General features: G+C 42.2%; 1 protein-coding gene across 1 annotated transcript in view; it reads left to right on the top strand.

Annotated features, from left to right (window-relative positions):
- Positions 1–20,921, top strand: part of DGKG (diacylglycerol kinase gamma) — a 192,332-nt gene that overhangs the window by 23,812 nt on the left and 147,599 nt on the right. Inside the window, exon 2 of the mRNA XM_081087246.1 lies at positions 15,592–15,906. Within this exon, the coding sequence (XP_080943372.1) occupies positions 15,840–15,906 (67 nt within the window). The 5' untranslated portion in view covers positions 15,592–15,839. The remainder of the gene's footprint in view (positions 1–15,591; positions 15,907–20,921) is intronic.

Below are 20,921 nucleotides of genomic sequence, written 5' to 3'. Positions count from 1 at the left end.
TAGAGAGAGTGGAAGGGGGAGGGAGAGAGAGAGAAACATGGATCAGTTTCCTCCTGCATGCACCTCGACTCGGGATCGAACCCACAACCTAGCTATGTGCCCTGACTGGGAATCGAACGCGTAACCTTTTGGTGTACAGGACGACGCTCCAACCAACTGAGCCACATGGCCAGAGAAGCATTTTATTTTTTTTAAATATATTTTATTGATTTTCTACAGAGAGGAAGGGAGAGAGACAGAAAGTCAGAAACATCAATGAGAGAGAAACATCAATCAGCTGCCTCCTGCACATCTCCTACTGGGGATGTGCCTGCAACCCAGGTACATGCCCTTGACCGGAATCAAACCTGGGACCTCTCAGTCCGCAGGCCGATGCTCTATCCACTGAGCCAAACCGGTTTTGGCAGAAGCATTTTATTTTTAATATTGATTTTATACAGTCACTTTGCTAAAATTCTGTAATAATTTATGTTATTTTATTCTCCTGTTTTCTCTAGGCATACCATCATACCATTTAAAAATTGTGACAGTTCACCTTTTCTATTTTAATATGTACACCTCTTATTTCTTCTCCTCATTTAATTTAATTGTCTAGGACTTCTAGTAGGTTGTAGACATCTGAAAGCACATTCTTATTTTGTTCTGGATTTTAATAGTAATGCTTCTAATATTTTGCCATTTATCTAAATAAGTATACATTGATTATTTCCCAGAATGTCTTCTTGTTTTTTATATATTTTGCTTAGTTTTATTTTTTTCCAGAGATATAATTGACATACAGCACTGTATAAGCTTAAGGTGTACAGCATAATGGTTTCACTTGCATAGATTGTGAAATGATTACTGCAATAAGTTTAGTTAACATACGTCATTTCACATAGATACAAAAAAAAAAGAAAAGAAAAAATGTCATTTCCTTGTGTTGAGAACTCTTAGGATGTATTTTTTTAACAACTTTCCTATAGCTCATACAGCAGTGTTGACTATAGTCATCATGTTGTACATTACATCCCTAGTAATATTTTGCCACTTAAGTATGAAGTTTGCTGTGGGGTTTAAGCACATAGCTTTTATGAAATAAAGGATGTTCCATTTACCTTCTAATGTGTTTAGAGGTGTGTTTGCTTTTCTTTGATATTTTGATGTGAAATTTTATAGATTTTTTCCCTGACTATATTGAGATTGTCATTTAAATTTCTCTTTTATTCTGTTAAAAAGTATATTATACTGATAGATTTTGTAATCTTGATCTATCTTTTCTTTCCTGAAATAAACTCTATGTGTTGTTCTTTTAACACTTTACTGGATTTGGCTGTTTAATGGGGTGGGGTTGCTTAATTTAGTAAGGAGGTTGGTCTATAATTTGTTTTTATGGGTGCTCTCCTTATTCAGCTTTTGTAACCGGGTTATACTGACCTTATAAAATAAATTGTAACGGAACATCTTTTTCTGTGCTCTGGAACAACTTATGTAAGAGAAGAATTACCTGTTCCTTAATGATTCTTATAAGTTGCCCATAATACTGTCTGAACCAGGAAGGTTGGGCAAGGAGACTTTTGAATATTGATTCAATTTCATCTGTTATTATTGAACTAGCCAGGCTTTTCTACTTTTTGAATCACTTTTTTAAAAAATGAAAGTGTAATTGACATACAATTTTATGTTAGTTTCAGGTACAACAGTTATTCAACATTAATATACCTTTCAATGTGATTACAATAAGGTAGTAACCATATGTTACTACACAAAGTTATTATAATATCATTTTCTTTGGATAATTCCCTATTCTTGGTACTGTGTATTACTTATGTATGATCTATTTATTTTATAACTGGAAGTTTGTATCTCTTATTCTCCTTCACCTTTTTAATCCACCTGCACCCCCTCCCCTATGGCAATTATCAGTTTGTTCTCTGTATCTCTGAGTCTGTTTCTGTTTTGTTTTGTTTTTCTTTAAGATTCCACATGTAAGTTGATCATAGTATTTATCTTTCTCTGCATGACTGATTTAACTTAAGATAATACCCTCTAAATCCATCCATGTTGTTGCAAATGGCAAGATTACATTCTCTTTTATTGCCAAGTAATATTTCACTGTGTATATATACCACATCTTCTTTATCCATTCATCTATGGATGGACACATGGATATTGCTATTAGTGCTGCAATGCATATAAGGGTGCATTTACCTTTTGGAATTAGTGGTTTCATATTCTTTGGATAAATACCCAGAAGTGAAATTACTGAGCTGTTGAATCACTTTTGATCATTTATGTTTTCCCAAAAAGTTCCATTTCATTTAGGCTTTCTAATTATTATCTCATAATTTAATAAAATCTCTTGCATTTATAGTTATGCCCCCTTTTTTATTTCTAATATTTCTGGTTCTAGCCCTCCTCTTCTTCCTACTCATATTCTTCTCCTGCTCTTCCTCCTCCTTCTCTTCCTCCTCCCCCTCCTCTTCTTTCTTCATCTATCTCTATTTCTATCTCTATATCTTTATCTCTATCTCTCTATCTCTCCAACCTCAAATAATTGTCTACTTTATTATTTTTCAACAACAATTAGGAGAGCTTTTGGTTTTATTCACAAACTGTTCAGTTGTTTTGTTTGGGGTGCTAGTTCATTACTTTCTGCCTTTGCCTTTAGTACTGCCCTCCTCAGCTTTATTTAGGTTTATTTTCTTCTTTTTTCTCAGTTCTTGAGTTGGAGGCTTGACTAATTTTTGTTCATCTTCTTTGTTTTCTGAGAAAATCGTTTAAGGCTCAAAATGTCCTTTAAGCATTGCTATAACCAAATTGCACATTTACTAGGATGATATGCAATGCTTTCATACTTTCATTATCTTTTTGAACAAGAAATTAATGAAGAATATGTGGGGATTTTAAAATTTTCATATTGTTGCAGATCAGATTTGCTGGTAAGTAGATTCTGAGATGGAAATTGCAGTGCAGGACTGTTATTAGCTTTAAAAGGAGTACTCTTGGGATCACCACTTGTGGAAGTGTAGGGACAAAGCAGGGTTTGGACTGGGATGGTCCTGCTGAGTTGTTCCCAGTTAGGGTGAGGGGACCAGGCCTTTATACTCCTCCTTTCTGTATAATTCAGTAATTGAATCCAGAAAGGGGACATGACCATAGGCATGCTCTTTCCAGCTAAGGCAATTCCTGAAAAGGGTTGACAACAGAGAGCCGTCTGCCAGCAATACTCCCCAGTAGCTGGGGGAATAATCCTTCTTTCTAGATGAGTCTGGTTGGCACAATTCAACATCTACTACAAATACTTATAGTTTAACATTTTAACTAACTTTTGATTGTTGATTTTTAGTCTGCATAAGACATTTCTCCCATGGATTCAAATACTATTTTTTTTTTTACTTAGTTCCTGTGACTTCAGAATATTTCATTAGATATACATACCAAAATGGATTTAACAATCCCATATTGTGAGACATTTAATTTGCTTGGAAATTTTTTGCTATTATTAACAATGCTGCTACAAATATTGTTGGAGTTGAAATCTTGTAGAAGTAGTAATAGTAGTCACAGAGGTAGTGCTGTTATTGCCCATAGTTACTTTCTTAAGATAAACTTATAGAAGTAAAATTTGAAATGTACATTTTAAGGCTATTGATATGTAGCGTTATTTTGGCAAATTTACTTCCACACCAGCAATGTTGGAGCATTTCTATTTTTGTGCTTTCTAATCAATAAGGATATTATCTAATTTGTTAACAATTCAATAAGGTAGCCATAATATCTTACTACTAGAGGCCCGGTGCATGACATTTGTGCACTGGAGGCGGGGGGGGGGGGGGGAGTGAGGCGGAGGGTCCCTCAGCCTGGCCTGTGCCCTTTTGCAGTCCGGGAGCCCTTGGGGGGATGTCCAACTGACAGCTTAGGCCTGCTCCTGCTCCCGTGAGCTGTGAGCTGTAAGCCTGGCTTCTGGCTGAGCAGCGCTCCCCCTGTGGGAGTGCACTGACCACCAGAGGGCAGTTTCTGCATTAAGCGTCTGCCCCCTGGTGGTCAGTGCACGTCATAGTTACTGGTAGTTCCACCAGTTGATTTGCATATTACCCTTTTATTATATAGGATTATTACTATCCACTGATGTACCATTTAAATTAATATAAAAATGGCATTTCCCAGCCTAAAATGATGGCACTAGATCCTATGTGGCAAGAGCAAAGAGTTGATGTCTAATATTTCTGGAAGGAAATGGGATTGCTGTTAGAGGAAGCCTTAAATATTATTTACTCCACTCTCTGCAATCATCAAATAAGAAGCTTGAGGTCTAGAGAGTGGAAGTGACTTGCTCAAAGTGACCTACCTACTAACTATTAATACCTACCAAGAATAGAGCCATGGGCTCCAGGCCACATCATTCCTATTTGCTTGGGAAATGAACTTACCTTTCTTACCAGTTTCCAGAACCACATCAAGTTGTGGTGTTTCTGAACCTGAATTGATAAGCCCCTGTGAAATAGTTTAGATTTTGTGCTTTATTCAAGTCAGCTCCTTTTTTAATTATGATAAATATATTTATATTTTCTTGATGACTGTCTTATGACAAGTACTGCCATGTGATTTCAGTGCCCCTGTTATCTTTGTATCACAGGGCATGATGGTGAGGCACACCCCCAGAATCAGATGATCTGGATTTGAATTCTGAATTCATCAGTTAATAGCCACACAACCTAGGGCAAATTATTTAATGCTCTGTGCTTCAGTTTCCTAATCTTTAAAATGGGTATATTTGTATCTACCTCATAATACATGAAAATTGCTTAGGACAGTCTGGCATGTTGTACAGGTTAGCTATTATTAATGAGGTGTTTTTCAAGGTGGGCCCTAGACACCTCTGAAGTGGAAGGGACCATCCAGGAATATATTGCCTGGGATCAGAATGAGGTGTAAGTGCCTGTGGGGTGCTGTTGTCCATGGTGCTGAATCATTGTTGCATGATTGTTCAGTAGGACATTGTTGGTTCTGTGGAGTTGGTGGAGGAAGAGAAACAGGACTGCCCAGAGCCTTCCACAAACAAAATCCTGGGCTCCTGGAATGAACCATAAAATGAACAATCCTTCCTAGGACTGAAAACCAGCAGAGAAAGTGGAGAGAGTATGGGCATTCAGGCAGATATGGGTTTGTATGATATCTCAGCTGCCTGCAAAGAGTTTGATCCTAAATATGATGGCGTAATAATACCTACCTTGAAAGATTATTTTGAGAATTATATTAATGAAGAACAGGTAGCAGATTCTCAGCAAGTAGTGACTATTGTTTATGTTGTTGTGGACAGCAGGCAGTGGAAGAAGGAAAGAGAAAGGAAAGAATAGAACGGGAGATCGGAGGTTGTCAGAGGAGGGAGGGGTGGGAGGATGAAGTGGAGAATGCTCACGGGCTAGCTCGCCACAAGTTCCTCCTGGTCCACAGGAACTTACCAACCTGAACATGCTTTCACACATGGTTCCAAACGTGAACATTGTCTATTTAGTGTGGTTTGGTGTGGTTATTGCTAAAACACATTCACACACAAGCACACATCACACCTCTGCCAACACAATACCTGGTACATTCCCAGTGTTGTCCTTTTCTAGACCTGCCTGCGCCCCATGCCATGCCTCGCAGTGTCTCTTTCTGGAAAGTTCCATTTCTGACATAGGGATGAGCTGTGGTGAGAATGGAGCTGTCACTTTCTCACCCTCTCAGGTTTTTCTGTTTGTTTTTGTCCTTTCACTTTATGTTAGGAAACTACTATTATCTGGTCTATGCCTTCTTGAGATCATTTATTAGGCACACAATGTCACAGGAAGAGTGTGAAACATAGATCCTGTTTGTAAAGAAAGGAAAATTCTGCAGGGAGTATGCCATTACATAAGAATTTTAGGAGCTAGGCATGATGACAGGCAGTCATAGGCCCTGGCTTTTCTGTAATGTTTGATTGCTTCAGGAAAGTGGAAATTATTTGATCCATCCAGAGTCTGGCTGCCTTAGGGCCTCTTAAGGAGAAGGAATGACTTCAGCCATTCCAAGCTTCTCTTCTTAGTCCTGTCCCTTACATTAATGTAAAGCAATGGTTACAAAACACTGGCCTGCACTCGAATCTCTGTATGCCTGGGGTGGATTTAAAGAATTTGCTTTTCTTATCCTCCCAATGATGCCAGTACTGCTGGTGTGAGGACCACACTTTAGGAACCACTGATAGGAAATTTTACTTGCTATGACTCTCTTAAACATTTTACAAATAATTCTCATAACAGCCATGTGAAGCATGTATTAATTACTATTAGTATCCCCACTTAGAGATGAAAAACAACCTGTCTAATGTCTCATAATTGTTACGTGGTAGAACAGAAACTTGAATTCTGGTGTCTGTAATTCCAGTGCCTGACTTGTGTTCAGTTCTTTAGACAGAAGTCTCCCTGACTCTGGAGATGAGTCGTTCTCCTCTGGTAGTAATTTTGTGAAGGAAGCCTCCTGTCGCAATCCTCTCCCCAGCATCAGCACCTCAGCTGTGGAGTCCAAAATCAGATTGCAGTGTTGGAATTTACGACCCCACTTCAGCATCCCCACTGTAGCGCCCCTGGTGGCAAAGCAAAGTGAACAGAAGTGGCACCAGGAGAACAGCAGGATTTTTTTCATTGTTGTTCCAACTCTCATGTTTCCTCACACTTCCTGCATATTTTGCATTCTATTCCATTTTGTGATTATGTTTTATATAATGTAGATTTTACCCCCCAAATAATATTGGCTTTCCAGGAACATGCCATGGTTTCCCCGCCAGCCTCCAACTTACCTTTCAGTTCCAGGATGAGGGTTTAAGCTTTCCATAGTTGGCTTATTGGTGGTATCAGCACCTAGCACAAGGCTTGGTCCTTTATGTACTCAATACTTATTCATCCAGAGGTTGTATGGTGAAAGGAAATTCTCAACCTTGGGACTAAACAAACTTGGGCTCAAATACCAGTTCTGTCTTACTTATTTTACATCTGTAAAATGGGCATTAAAAATATCCTCTTTGCCTGGTTGGTGTGGCTCAGTAGTTGAGTGTCGACCTATGAACCAGGAGTTCACGGTTCAATTCCTAGTCAGGGCACATGCCCGGGTTGTGGGCTCGATCCCCGGTGTAGGGTCTGCAGGAGGCAGCCAATCAATGATTCTCTCTCATCACTGATGTTTCTATCTCTCTCTGTCCCTTCCTCTCTGAAATAATTAAAAAATATATTTTAAAAAATACCTTCCTCCCAGGGTTTAGTGACTGTTGCAGATATAGTGCGCAAAGCACAAAATGTGTCATCTTCTATAAATGGAGGTTGCTGCTCTGACTTGTTATTATAATGATTTGTTGCGTGGGTGAATAAGTAAATGAATGAATGACCCACACTCAAGCTGTGATGCCCCTGGGCTGTGAACACTCCTCAGATTGACAATATCTTCTTATGCCAAAGGCAGCCCCTTCAGGGAACACATCTCAGCTTCTCTCAGCAGCCTGCAGGCCTCCCCTTGGTACTCACCCCTAAACGCGCGCGCGCGCACACACACACACACACACACACACACACACACACACACCTGGGCAGCTCTGTTGAGCCTAACATTTTCACAACTCTCCAAGAGCAGGGATTCTTATGTTACTCTGAGACCACTAATGGGATGCAAAGTCCTCAAATACAAGTAGCACACAATTCCAAGACTTTTATTTTTATGTTTGTATAAGGATTATATGATGGTAATTTACAAAATGAGGTATTAGGGATTACTCATATTTGCTATTCATAAACTCAAATTAGCTCATTACTAAGTACCCTGGAGGCTCTAATTGGGTTATCTGTGAAGTCAGGCTGTCTCTAAATGCTCAGCAACTTCTGCCTCCTCATTCAGCCAGATGTTAGAATCCCGTGACCTGGAGAAGGTCACGTTGTTATTGCAATGTCAGGCTTGTTTTGAGTTGGTTGTGGTGTTCAGATACTGCTCTTCTTGTCTTTTAATTCTTTTTAATTAGAAATTATAGTTTTTTTTAACTTCATCATTATCTGATTAATTTGTGGAGGATATTTGATTAACCCAACAGCATGCATTAAAAGGTATTTTAGGCCTCTAATTTTCCAATTACGGATTTTTAAGACACGAACATGTTCAAGCATGAATCAAGCATATTCTCTTACTAAACAGATACACATGTAATCTGCCCTCAAAAGTGCTTATGTGGTTGCTTTGATTATTTATGACTGCACATCTAACCACCCCCAAACTTAGTGGTGCCACAATCATTTTATTCTTCTGCATGATTCTTTGCATTGGGGTTCAGGTTTGACTCAGCAGGGACAGTGGGCTCCGCTCCCCATCGTGTCTACTAAGGCTTTAAAATCCAAAAGGTCTCCTTGTCTTCCATGTCCAGCACCACAGCTGGGATGGCTTGGATGACTAAGAGCCAGCAGGAATGGCTCGCCCAGGACCTTACACTGGGGGTTTCAGGCCTTGTTATCAGCAGGGTTGCTCAGTTCTCTGTGCAATACTAAGCCTCCTTCTGTCCATGTGGTCTTTCTGTCATCTCCCCAGCAAGGTGGCTGGGCTTCTGCATGGCAGTTCAATGCTCCCAGAAACACAAAAGTGGAAGGCCTTCTTGACATTTAGGCCTGACACTGGCACAGGGTCACTTCTACTGCATTCTCTTGGTTAAAGCAAGTCACAGGCACAGCCCAGACTCAAGAAAAAGGGACTAAAAAGGGCATGACTATCAGGACGAATGGTTTCTTGGAGACCACCAATGTAATCCTACTACAATTGATGAATTCAAACAACTTAAACAACTCCCAACATACTATCAGGTTAAGCATAATAAAGTGACTGTTAAAAGTTTATAGATTATAGTTTATATATATACTGTAGGTCCGGTGCGTGAAATTCCAGCACTGTGGGGGGAGTCCCTCAGCCCAGCCTGTGCCCTCTCGCAGTCCGGGAGCCCTCTGGGGATGTCCGACTGACAGCTTAGGCCCGCTCTCCACCAGCAGTCGGACATCCTTAGCGCTGCCATAGAGGTGGGAGAGGCTCCAGCCACCGATGCTGCACTTGACAGTCGTGAGCCAGGTTTCTAGCTGAGCAGCGCTCCCCCTGTAGAAGCACACTGGCCACCAGGGGGTAGCTCCCGTGTTGAGCATCTGCCCCCTGGTGGTCAGTGTGCATCATAGCTACCAGCCATTCCTCTGTTCGGTCGTTTTGCATATTAGCCTTTTATTATATAGGAAGTTTATAGGTAATTATCTTAATAAAATTTGTGCACTGATATATGTTTTTTATTATAAGATAAGTGACTCCCAAATAATATTATCAATAATTTTATGCCAACTTGTGCCTTTTGTTCCTCTCTAATTCTTTGTTACCACCCAGTTCTTTTTCTACTGAGATGGGCAATCAGGTGTGATAGGATCTTCTGCTCCACACAAATGGTCTTAGTCAAAAGGGTTCAGAACCACCTTTCAGGAAATGAACTCTTACAAATCTTGTAGCAGCTGGACCTCCAAAGCGGGCAGGAGACTGTTTTTACCCTGAAGGAGTTCAGGCTCACGGGGCCACTGGAGAAAAGCCCAAGGAGAGCAGAAAAGATATGCACAAACTAGTGCAGGAAACTAAAGGGAGCTTCTTAGAGAACTTCTTTAATGCTTGAAGTGAACTCCAGAGGCCACATGAGCGTGACTGAGTTGAAAAAGGATCAGCAGGAGCAAAACCCCAGAGATGGAGCAGTTATTAACATGTGACTCCCCACAAGTCTGGGAAGAGAGGAGTTTTTATCTTTCTAACTTTTAGTCATTCTTACCTTTTAAAAATATACTCATTATGGGTTTGTTATAAATCATCAGATGCATACAAATAAGCTCCCCCGATCTGATGCCATATTCATGAATTAATGTTTTTTATGAGAGCACAGAGGAGATGAAGAGGTGTTTGTTCCTGGATAATTGGCTATGGCTGATTCATTCAAATGAATAGAGACCCAGGGTGCAATTCAATGCCCATTGAATTTGCCATCTTCCTCCTGATTTGAGATTTCCATGCTGACATCTGTTCAGAAAAAATAGAGTTTGATCCAGTATGTGAAGTTGCAGAGCTAGAAAATGACTTAGAAACCATTATTCCCACCCCCTCATTTTACAGACACGAACATTGAGGCCAGGGAGCTGAAGCTATTGCTGAGAGTGGAATAGCTGTAGGGGCATAAAACACCCTCTTGCCATCCAAGCCTGACAATATCCAATCTGAGTGTTATTTAGGAAACTCTATTACTTTTTTTGTCTGTCAGTAAAGATGTGCAGGGTGGTAATAAGCAGACTGTTCATACTGTCATGAGCCTCCCAGACAAGACCAATGCGTCAAGCTGCTGAAAGGAAAATGCTGGATGATGTCAGTAGGAGCAAGGCCTCTTGTATGTTAGCTGTCATCTTTATCAAAGGGCATAGAATCAGAGGGGGCTGTCATGTGAGAGGATGGTCAGCAGGTACCATTTGGAGTGCCAGGCAGCATTTCCTGCCTTTAACTTTTCCTGATGAAAATAGAGAATCGTATAGCCCCATTCACCAAGAAGCCAAGCACTGAGCTACAATGGCACAACAGAGATAATAACATGAGTTTTTGTTGAGTTATTGCAACATATATCTCTTTATCTTGTTACCCCTTCTCAGCTCCTTCAGGGCTCTTATTCTACTCCCCTCTGTCTGCTCCAGATGCATTAGATGGCCCCATACTTCCCTGTACATATCTGTACCACTACTCTCACCAAGTCACATGTTAATTATCTTTTGGGGTATCTGTCTCTAACACAAGACTCTCAGCTACCACGATAGAGAAATAAAGAGGATCTATGGGAACACAGCTGGAAGAAGAGCTTAGTTTGCTCAAAGAGTTCAAATACCTATAGGAAAGAAGCAGAACCAGACATATAAGTAGTGGTTCGCTATGGGAAGGCAGGAGTAAAGGGCATTCCAGGTAGATTAAAGGCACGGTGTGTTTGTCAGTCCATTAACTACTGTTTGGGAGGTCTTATCATGCAACACTACTTGCTAAGAGTAGGGAATAGGTTGATTTGGCTGGAATGTGGAGCAGGTGGGGCAGGAGGTAATTGGGGTGAGGTTGGGGATGTGAGCTGTACCATGGATAAAGAATCTTCTGGAACTGGCTAAAGAGCTTGCTCTTTATCCTGGAGGCTAAGAGAGGCCTCTGGAGGATGTAAGCAGGTAAGGGTTGGAGTCAAACTTGGTTCTAAATGAGGAAGATCTCTTGAACAGATATGGAGTGATTCATAGGATACATGGTTAAGTGGAAAACAAAACAACGTGTGAAAGACAATCCACAGATGGATAGGTAGGTAGATAGATAGATAGATAGATAGATAGATAGATAGATAGATGATAGATATAGATACCCAGAGGTGAGATATGTGTGTGTATACATGCATGTATTTCCTAACTCTGTCCCTTTTATGACCTAAAACCAATGTCACCCCAGTAGCAATGAGCACAACTAGTGCTCACACCTTGGTTTCAAATATGATTCTCCACTAAAAGAAATCAGGGCTTTTGAGAAATGGCTGATTTCAGGACTAGGACTGAGGAAGGACAAGATAAGCCTGAAACATTTAGTAGTCCCAGAAAATAAAGATGTGCTCACAGAATGATAGGTCTATGTCTAAAGAACAAAGAACCATGTCAAATGAGCTTTCACTGACCAAATCTGGGGCAATTCAAGAATCAAAAGAAATAATGATAGCAATGAATTATAACCCATTGAATAAAATAAGAATCCATTAATATAAGTAAATATATAAAATCTAAATACAATATACATTTATACATATTTATATATTATTTATATTCTTATCTTTATGTTTATCCTATATAATAAAAGGCTAATGTGCAAATCAACCGAATGGCAGAATGACCAGTTGATATGATGCACACTGACCACCAGAGGGGCAGCAGCTTTATGCAGGAGTTGCCCCCTGGTGGTCAGTGTGCTCCCACAGGGGAAGCGCCGCTCAGCCAGAAGCCAGGCTCATGGCTGGCGAGCACAGCGGTGGTGGCGGGAGCCTCTCCCACCTCCACAGCAGTGCTAAGGATGTCCAACTGTGCTCCCCACAGGGAGCGGGCCTAAGCCATCAGTAGGACATCCCCTGAGGACTCCCAGACTGCAAGAGGGTGCAGACCCGGCTAAGCAACCTCCCTGAGTGCATGAATTTAGTGCACTGAGCCTTTAGTATTTAACATTTCTTTATACAATATGTAATATTTATAGTATAAATTAAAGTGTATAAAGAAACTGATATAAAGAAGTAATGGAGAAAACTCTTCCTCAGTAGAATCCCAACTAATAAATAAAAAAGGAAAAATGGGATTAGAAATTCACTATCATAGTAATAATTAATCCTGTCAAAAATCATCAGTGAATGCTAAACTAGTGGATAAAAGTTTGATGAGTAATTACAAAATTACAACAACCTAGAGCAGGATAAAATCAAGTACATAAAGACTTTGTACACAATTGCACTCACCTGGTTGTTTAAGTCATATTGCTGTGTTGTATTTGCAATAGGATGATAGCAATGATTATTTATTGAGTGCCCATGGTATGATAGGCATTGTGCTAGATGGGGTTTGGGGGGTAGATTTTTTGCATATATTACCTGAGTTAACCATAACAGTAACTCAGTGAAGTTTTTAATTAGCCTTCCCATTTTTAAGATAAAGAAACCAAGGGTCAAGAAACAAAAAATTTGTCTAATGTTAAATAGTTATAAGAGTCATGGCCAGGATTCAGATCTCCTGCCTTCTGATTTTGAGTTTCATGTAGTTCTCTCATGCAGTGTGTCTCTGGGCCCTCTTAGAGTGCTATGCTTCTGAAAGTATGCAGAATACATATCAGAGAAGCATTCTTACACAAAAGCATTGGGCTTCCTACTTTCTCCTCACCATATCCACTAAATGCCTTGCCTCATTTTCCTCATCTAAAAGGGAGGAGGCATAGCTTCTTTTACATGGTTGTTGTGAGGACTACATTAGGTAATAGATGTGAAGCATAGAGCACAGTGAGAAATAAGTGTTCAGCAGCAGTGGTAATACCAGTTGTAATGTTAAATTCCCTGGTATGATGGAAAATGTTTTTAAAGGTTACCCCTCAATTTTGGACTGAAATGAAAATCAGAGGCCAGATCATAAAGAGCTTTGTGTATCATGTAAGGGAGATTACATCCAATTCTATAGGCAATAGAAACCACTGAAGAATTTTATTACTGAGAGAGATATGATCTGGTTGGCAATTTAGAGCCAACCAAGGGGAGGAGAGCAAAACCCAAGGCAGGGAGAGCAGCAGGATGCTGTTGTCAGAAACCAGGCGAGAGAAGACGAGGGTCTGAGTCAATGGACCGCTGGTGTGATGTAGAGGAGGGAACACACAGTGGACAGTCACTCTCTGGGACTGGTGCCCAGAGTTGGCAGGAAAGGAAGGGGGAGGTGCTCAGGCTGAGTATTGGTTCCTCTCAGGGCACAACCAGAATGCAGAGGAGAGGCAGGTGGGGGGCATGGGAAAGGGCCAATTTGGAATGGCTTGAGATATACAGGGGAGTCCCAGTGACAGCTGGATATTCAGATCAGAGTGAGGAGAGATTGCAGGTCAGAGCAGCATGCCTGGGAGTAACTGAATCTGTGGAGGAGGATGAGAACCCTAAGGGGAGGGATGTAGAATGAGGAGAGGGCTTAGGACGGGATTCTGGAAACTCTGATATATAATGATGGCAAAAGGAGAGGCAGAGGAGACTGAGGAGGAACATTCATAAAGATAAAAGAAGCTCAGTGTGGTTGTTTTGTGCTATGGCAAGGTCTGCAGAGAGAGAAAATGAAGTAAAGAAGGCCTGCAATGTGCCTGTTGGATTTGGCAATGAGGTTACTGGGGACCTTGGCAAGAGCAGGTGCCAAGAAGGAATCCAGTTGGCTGGTAGATTCAGGAGAGAATTGGACTTTTTAATGAGAGAAACTAGAATTTGGATGCAGGCTTCTCACTCCCTGGTCATGCATTCCCACCTACTGTTGGAGAGCTCTGATCGATGGAAGGTCTTTACAGAGCCCAAATCTCCCTCCAGCTCAAGTTTAGCCTTCCAGGTCCACTCTTCCAGAGAACTGTACAAATCTGTCTCCTCATTGGGTGGCTTCCTCCAGTTTCTCTGCCATTTCTCATGTGCCTCAGGCTCCCCAGATCTGCCTTGAAGTCCGATTCTCCACGATGGATGCTGTTTTGTTGAAACTGGGCTCATTCTTTGGTAACAGTGGTCTTTATTTCTCCTCCTATTAGGTTGGTTGGTGGCTTTCCAACATTTTTTAAGCCTCAACTGAGAATAAGAAGTATATTTTAGCGTGAAGAGACTAGACAAAAATCGTGCACCTATGGATGAGGACAGTGGGTGGGGAGCGAGGGAGGAGGGTGGGGTGGGAACTGGGTGGAGGGGACCTATGGGGGGAAAAAGAGGAACAACTGTAATAATCTGAACAATAAAGATTTAATTAATGAAAAAAATTTAAAAAAGAAGTATATTTTACATTATGATCATTATACACATGTATATATAACTGAAAGGAGATGTACTCTTTTTGTTTGTTTTTTGTTAATCCTCACCTGAGGATATTTTCCCCTGTTGATATTTTCCCCTGTTCACAGAGTGAAAGGGAGAAGGAGAAGGAGAGAGAGCGAAACATTAATTGGTTATCTCCCGCACATGCACCCTGACCCAGGGCTGGGGATCAAACCTGCAACCCAGGTCCATGTCCTTGACCAAGAATCGAACCAGCCAGGGCAGGAGATGTAGTCTTATTTTCAGTTCCATTTCATTTCATTTCATTCCATTCTCTGCTATTCTATGCTATTAAGTGCTAGTCTTGGCCCACCACATTCATTTCACAACCCACTACACTGATTTAATGACTGACGGTGGGAGCTAGGGTGCTAGGCTCAGAGAATAAGATGTTAAAGTGTTTGTCAGACTCCATCTCCCTCTCCTCCTTCAGGATCTTCTGCTCTGGGCCCACAGGCCTGCCCTCTAATCACTTCTTTTATGGTTCTGAGAGGAAAGAGAGCTGCTTCAGTCACTAGGATGTAAGCCAGGCTTGGGGGGTATTTGCATTTCCAGAGTGACTCATCAGAGGATGGTGGGCAGCTCTAAGGTGGGATTTAGAGTCAGTGGAGGAGAGAATGGCTCATCTTTCAAATCACCCCACAGAGGCTACTGTCCTTGTACTTACATGAGGCATCCAGCTGCCTGAGGCATTTACAACCTCCTTTCATAGGAGACATTTAAAATTTCTCCAAGTTTAAAAATATGGCTACCTATTCCTACAGGCCACCTATCCCCACCTGTCAGACACCTGTCTGGGGTTGTGCTAGTCTTCTCTCCATGACCTCCTCAGGCTTCCCTGAGGAAACATCCTTCCCCTGAGAACCATCCAATCCTAAAGTCTTCCAGAAAAGGAAATTTGGGGATTTTTAAATAAGAAAAGATGCCTTATGTGTTCCAGTGCTCTTATTCATAATGCCTTTTCTACTTCTGCCCAGGGAGAGCAAGGGTTTCTGGATTTACTTTGACTGCAGATAGAAGGATGTTCCCTGAGGAATAGCAGAGGTCTTCGCTCATCTGCTGGAAGGTACCCACTGCTGCCATAGACACTTTGGTCCTCGAGAAATCTCCCGGAGGGCTTGTCCATCGCATACCTGCAATGAGCCAGGCCCTGGGCTGGGCCTCGGCTTCACCCTGGTGAACAAAACTCCATCCTCAGCCTCAAGCGCTCATACCCAGCTTAAAGATGAGTGAAGAACGCTGGGTCTCCCTCACTTCAGAAGAATTTGACCAACTCCAGAAATATTCAGAATGTGAGTAAATGGATTGAGCCATCTGGGGTGGGACTTACTCTAGATTGAGGAGAACATTTCTAGAGAGCAGAGCAGAAAGCCACAGAGAATGAAGTCAAACCTGACAGCTTATATTTTCTTATAAGCACAATTAGTGTCTTAAAAATAAATAAAACAATTATCTTTACACTCTGTAAATGATATGTGCTCAGCATAGAAATTTAGAATATGCAGGAGAAAAAAAATAAAGACTAGGTAAAAAAAGAATCACAGCTAAACTCAATGACCATTTTGGACATACTCCTTCTGTGTTCATTGCTCTACATGGTGAGTTCCTGAATATATCTTTATTTCAGTCTGCAATTTTCACCTAAAATAATATCGTTAAGTATTTCCTCAGATCATTGAAACCTCTTCATAACATAATTTTGAAGGGCTGTAGGCTGTATAGTTACAATGTTAATCATGTGCTCTAATATACTTGTGTTTGGACTCAATTTTTCCCCCCAATAAGATACAGAATTCTGATGCATGTCTTTTTCTTAACTTTGTTCTGGAAAAGCCTGGACTTTCCAGTGGGGCTCTTGGTTGCAGTAGTTGCACCCAGAACAATTCCTGTGCAGCAAAACACAGTGGTGGCTACACCCACATTCACACTCGGCACACAGCTGTGCCCCACACCCCCCAGGCCTCTGCCAATCCTGACTAGTGACAGGAATCTCCCCAGGTTGTGGCAGAACTCCAGCTGACCATTGCACTCTGCACACGTGGTGACCATTATGATTATCACCCTTGATATCGTGTGGCACCCATGTTCCACTCATAGTCTTACAGAGCTTTTACCTGCACTGCAGGCCCCACCCCTTTGTACTAATCACCTCTCCTTCACGTTCATTGTCCTGATGCTTTTGTGAATCACTAGGCCTGTAGCATGTTGACCTGCCCTACAGATCTTACCCTGGTCATCTTACAAATGCCCCTTTGTCAGCCTTCCCCTCTCCCCCAGAATAGACAGCCCTGTCCACAGCACTAGTCTGGGAGTCAGAAGGTCAGGCTCAGTGCCAGCACTGGCTCTTGCTGTCTCGGCATCCTGTGGTGCAAAATGAGAGGGTTGGACTAGATGGTCTTCCTGTGGTCCCTCCACCTATACCTAACACTCCATATGCTCCCAAGGTCAATAGAACTTCTCTCTCCCGGTACCCTGGAGCCCATGGCCTCTTGTCTGACCTCAGTGGGTTTAGAGAAACTATGTAATGTAGTGACAAGGAGCAAGGCATTGCCCTCCAGGGTAAACTTCGTTCGATTCAGTCTGCTCTGTACCAGGCTCTGTACCAGGCCCAGGCAGCAAAGTGCCGGGCCCTGTCAGGATGAATAAGAAGCACAAAGGGAAGGCTTGTCCTTGAGGAATGAAACTAATGTAAGCCAGCAAACATACCTGTGAATCTGTGGGAAATGGCAACATTAGGATGCAGGGCTGGTGGGGTGGTTTGGGAATGTTGATTTTAAGATGGCGATGACACATCTACTTCTGCATTTGTATGTGCCAGGCTCCAGGGAGCCAGCAATGAATGAGACACAATCCTGCTGTAAAGAGCTCCCAGCCCAGTGGGGGAAGACAGACAGGACTTAAACAATGATGTTCAGTATGACAGGTACCAGTGAGTGGGGAGCACAAAGGAAGAGACCTAGTTCAGACTGAGGGGGAGGCTTTCAGACTCCAGAAACACTACTAGGAGGGAGGACGGGGAGGACATTCCAGGTAGAGGATGTGACTTGGACAAGACAGGGGGTAAGACAGGTAGCGTTCACGAACTGCAAAATACAAACAAACAAACAAACAAAAAACCTGCAAGCAATTGCCAGGCTAGGAACTTTGAGTTCATGTTGGTGGTGTGGGGGAAGTTGGGCAAGAAGTGGAAAAGTAAATAGGACCCCATCCTGGGGGTTGCAGCTTTTTAAGTGGGACATCCTGTGGGCCCCAGGAAGGTAGGTGGTGGGCTTGGGTGGAAATGAGGGTTAGGCTATAGCTCTGACTTGGGAATCCTTGTGTAGAGACAGCAGGAAAGAAAAAAATAGGAGTGAAGGCCCTTCAGAGAGTAAGAATGTGAGGAGAGAAATGAGAGGATGGATATTGGGACATAGTGCATGCCTACCACTGGGGGTCAAAAAAGGAAAAAGAGTTCATAGGAGACACACAGAGAAAACCCAGCAAGCCAAACTAGTGAATGAACAGTACTGGTTGAGGCAGCTAAGGGACAAAGGGAAAGGGGGTCCAAAGGTGACAAAGCCATCCAAGAGGCAGGGGGTGCAAAGAGATCAGAGTATCTGGTAGGATCTGGCTCCTTTGTGGTTCTGGTCTTTCAACCATCAAGCTTTGTCTTTCTCAGACCCTTCCTCATTTTGGCCTAGAACTGGGTGAGGTGCTCTGGCACCATTGTTCTAACAGGAGATGGGGGGGGGGGAAAAAGATTTAGTTCTTGGAAAATGATTAATCCTTGGAGGAAACCCTGAAAAAGGCACTTGTACCAATTTTAGACACATTCTGGTATTCAGTCAGATTGCATTGCCATAGCAACAGCTCTTCCATAACCACTTACACAGGAGCTTTACAATAGCAAAGTAACTGAAGTGGACAGCCTGAGAATTGGTAACTTTTCCCAGCGGGGTCTCCAGGTGGGAGAGCCCAAGAATTTGAAGGCAAGATGCCTTGGTGTGTTCTGTTTGTGTAGCATAAACCCTGTACCTTTTTTAGTGGCCTTTTATCGCAGGAGAAGCCATGTTAAAACTGCCCTTGGAAACATATGTATTAATTTTATACTAGAGGCCCGGTGCACAAAATTCATGCACAGGGTGTGTGTGTCCCTCAGCCCAGCCTGCACCCTCTCTAATCTGGGACCCCTCAAGGGATGTTCAACTGCCCAGTGGGATAGGGCCTAAATGAACAATCAGACATTCCTCTCACAATCCAGGACTGCTGGCTCCCAACCGCTCGCCTGTCTGCCTGCCTGATTGCCCCTAACCCAGGGGTGGGCAAACTTTTTGACTCGAGGGCCACAATGGGTTCTTAAACTGGACCCGAGGGCCGGAACAAAAGCATGGATGGAGTGTTTGTGTGAACTAATATAAATTCAAAGTAAACATCATTACATAAAAGGGTAGGGTCTTTTTTTTTTATTAGTTTTATTCATTTCAAATGGGCCGGATCCAGCCCGCGGGCCGTAGTTTGCCCACGGCTGCCCTAACCACTTCAGCCTGCCAGCCTGATCACCCCCTAACCACTCCCCGACAGCCTGATCGATGCCTAACTGCTCCCCTGCCAGCACGATTGCCCCCAATTGCCCTCCCCTGCTGGCCTGATCACCCACAACTGCCCTCCCCTGCCAGCCCTCTTGTGTCCACATGGGGGCAGCCATCTTTGACCACATGGGAGTGACCATCTTGTGTGTTGGAGTGATGGTCAATTTGCATATTACCTCTTTATTATATAGGATGTTTAATTACATATGTATACACATATATATGTATACCCATACATAGAGTTGGCAGGAAGCTTAATGTGAATCAGTAGTGTAAAATACTTGTCAAAAAAGATAATGTGATATTAAGACATTTTTTTGTTACAAAATAAAAACAAGTGCAAAATTTGAAAAACCAGAAGATGAAATTAAAAGGTACTCATAATCCCATCTCCCAGTGGTAACCACTAATATTATATTAAAAATGCCCAGCTGGCATGGCTCAGTGGTTGAGTGTCAACCTATGAACCAGGAGGTCATGGTTCAATTCCTGATCAAGGCACATGCCTGGGTTGCAGGCTCCATCCCAGTGTATAGGCCTGCAGGAGGCAACCGATCAATGATACTCTCTCTTCATTGATGTTTCTTTCTCTCCCTCTCTCTTCCTATCTAAAATCAATAAAAATATATTTTTGAAAAATATATACAGGGTGTCTCAAAAAATATATAGACACTTTAATAGCTGATAGCTCAATTTTGAAAATGAAATGTATTTTAATAAGCACTGCCTTTATAATTATTCAAAGTGTGATATATACATTTTTGGGTGGCATCCTATATGTTAGGCCAGTGGTCGTCAAACCGTGGCTCACGAGCCACATGCAGCTCTTTGGCCCCTTGAGTGTGGCTCTTACACAAAATACCACGTGCGGGTGCACACGTACAGTGCAAAGTTGACTTAAAACTTTAAGTAAAGTTTATTAAGTTAATTTTAGGGCACGTTGTGGAGTGAAAGAAGACGTAGTGTCGAGGATTGAGAAAGGTATGTTGAGATGGTTTGGACATGTAGAGAAGATGACTGAAAGGAGATAGGCGAAACAAGTATACAAGATGAGTGTGCATGGGAGAGTTGGAAGGGGTTGACCTCAGCGAACGTACCTCAATCATATTGAGGATGTTTTTAGCAAAGGTCAGCTTAGGATCACCCTAATTAAGTTAATAACAATGTACCTACCTATATAGTTTAAGTTTAAAAAATTTGGCTCTCAAAAGAAATTTTAGTCGTTGTACTGTTGATATTTGACTCTGTTGACTAATGAGTTTGCCGACCACTGTGTTAGGCTATTTGTATGCTGTTTTCTTCACCCTAACAATATGTTTAAAGTATCTATTGATGCATCAAAACAACTTCAAAACTTGGTGGGTTAAAGCAACTGTTTTGTTTTTCCCCATGATTCTGTGACTCAGGAGTCTGCACAGGACACAGCAGGGATGACTCGTCCCTGCTCCACACTGTTTGGGGCTTTGGGTGGGATGCCTCATATGATCCAGCATGGCTGATTCCTCACATCCTGGTGCCTCGGTGATCCGCCAAGGGGCTTCTTTCTGTAAGCACTTTCTTATCTCCCAGGACCTCTCTGTGTTGGCCTCTCTTCCCAGCAGGTGACCCTGGACTTTTTACACGTGGCTTGGGCTCCAAGAGCATAAAAGCAGCAGCTGCCAGGCCTTTTTGACACCTGGGCTCAGAGGGACCTGGGTGGAAATGAGGGTTAAGCTATTGCTCTGACTTCGAAATACTTG

Source organism: Myotis nattereri (genome assembly GCF_964212035.1).
Source record: "Myotis nattereri genome assembly, chromosome: 3".
NCBI lineage: Eukaryota > Metazoa > Chordata > Mammalia > Chiroptera > Vespertilionidae > Myotis > Myotis nattereri.
This window is presented reverse-complemented; position numbering and strand designations above follow the sequence as displayed.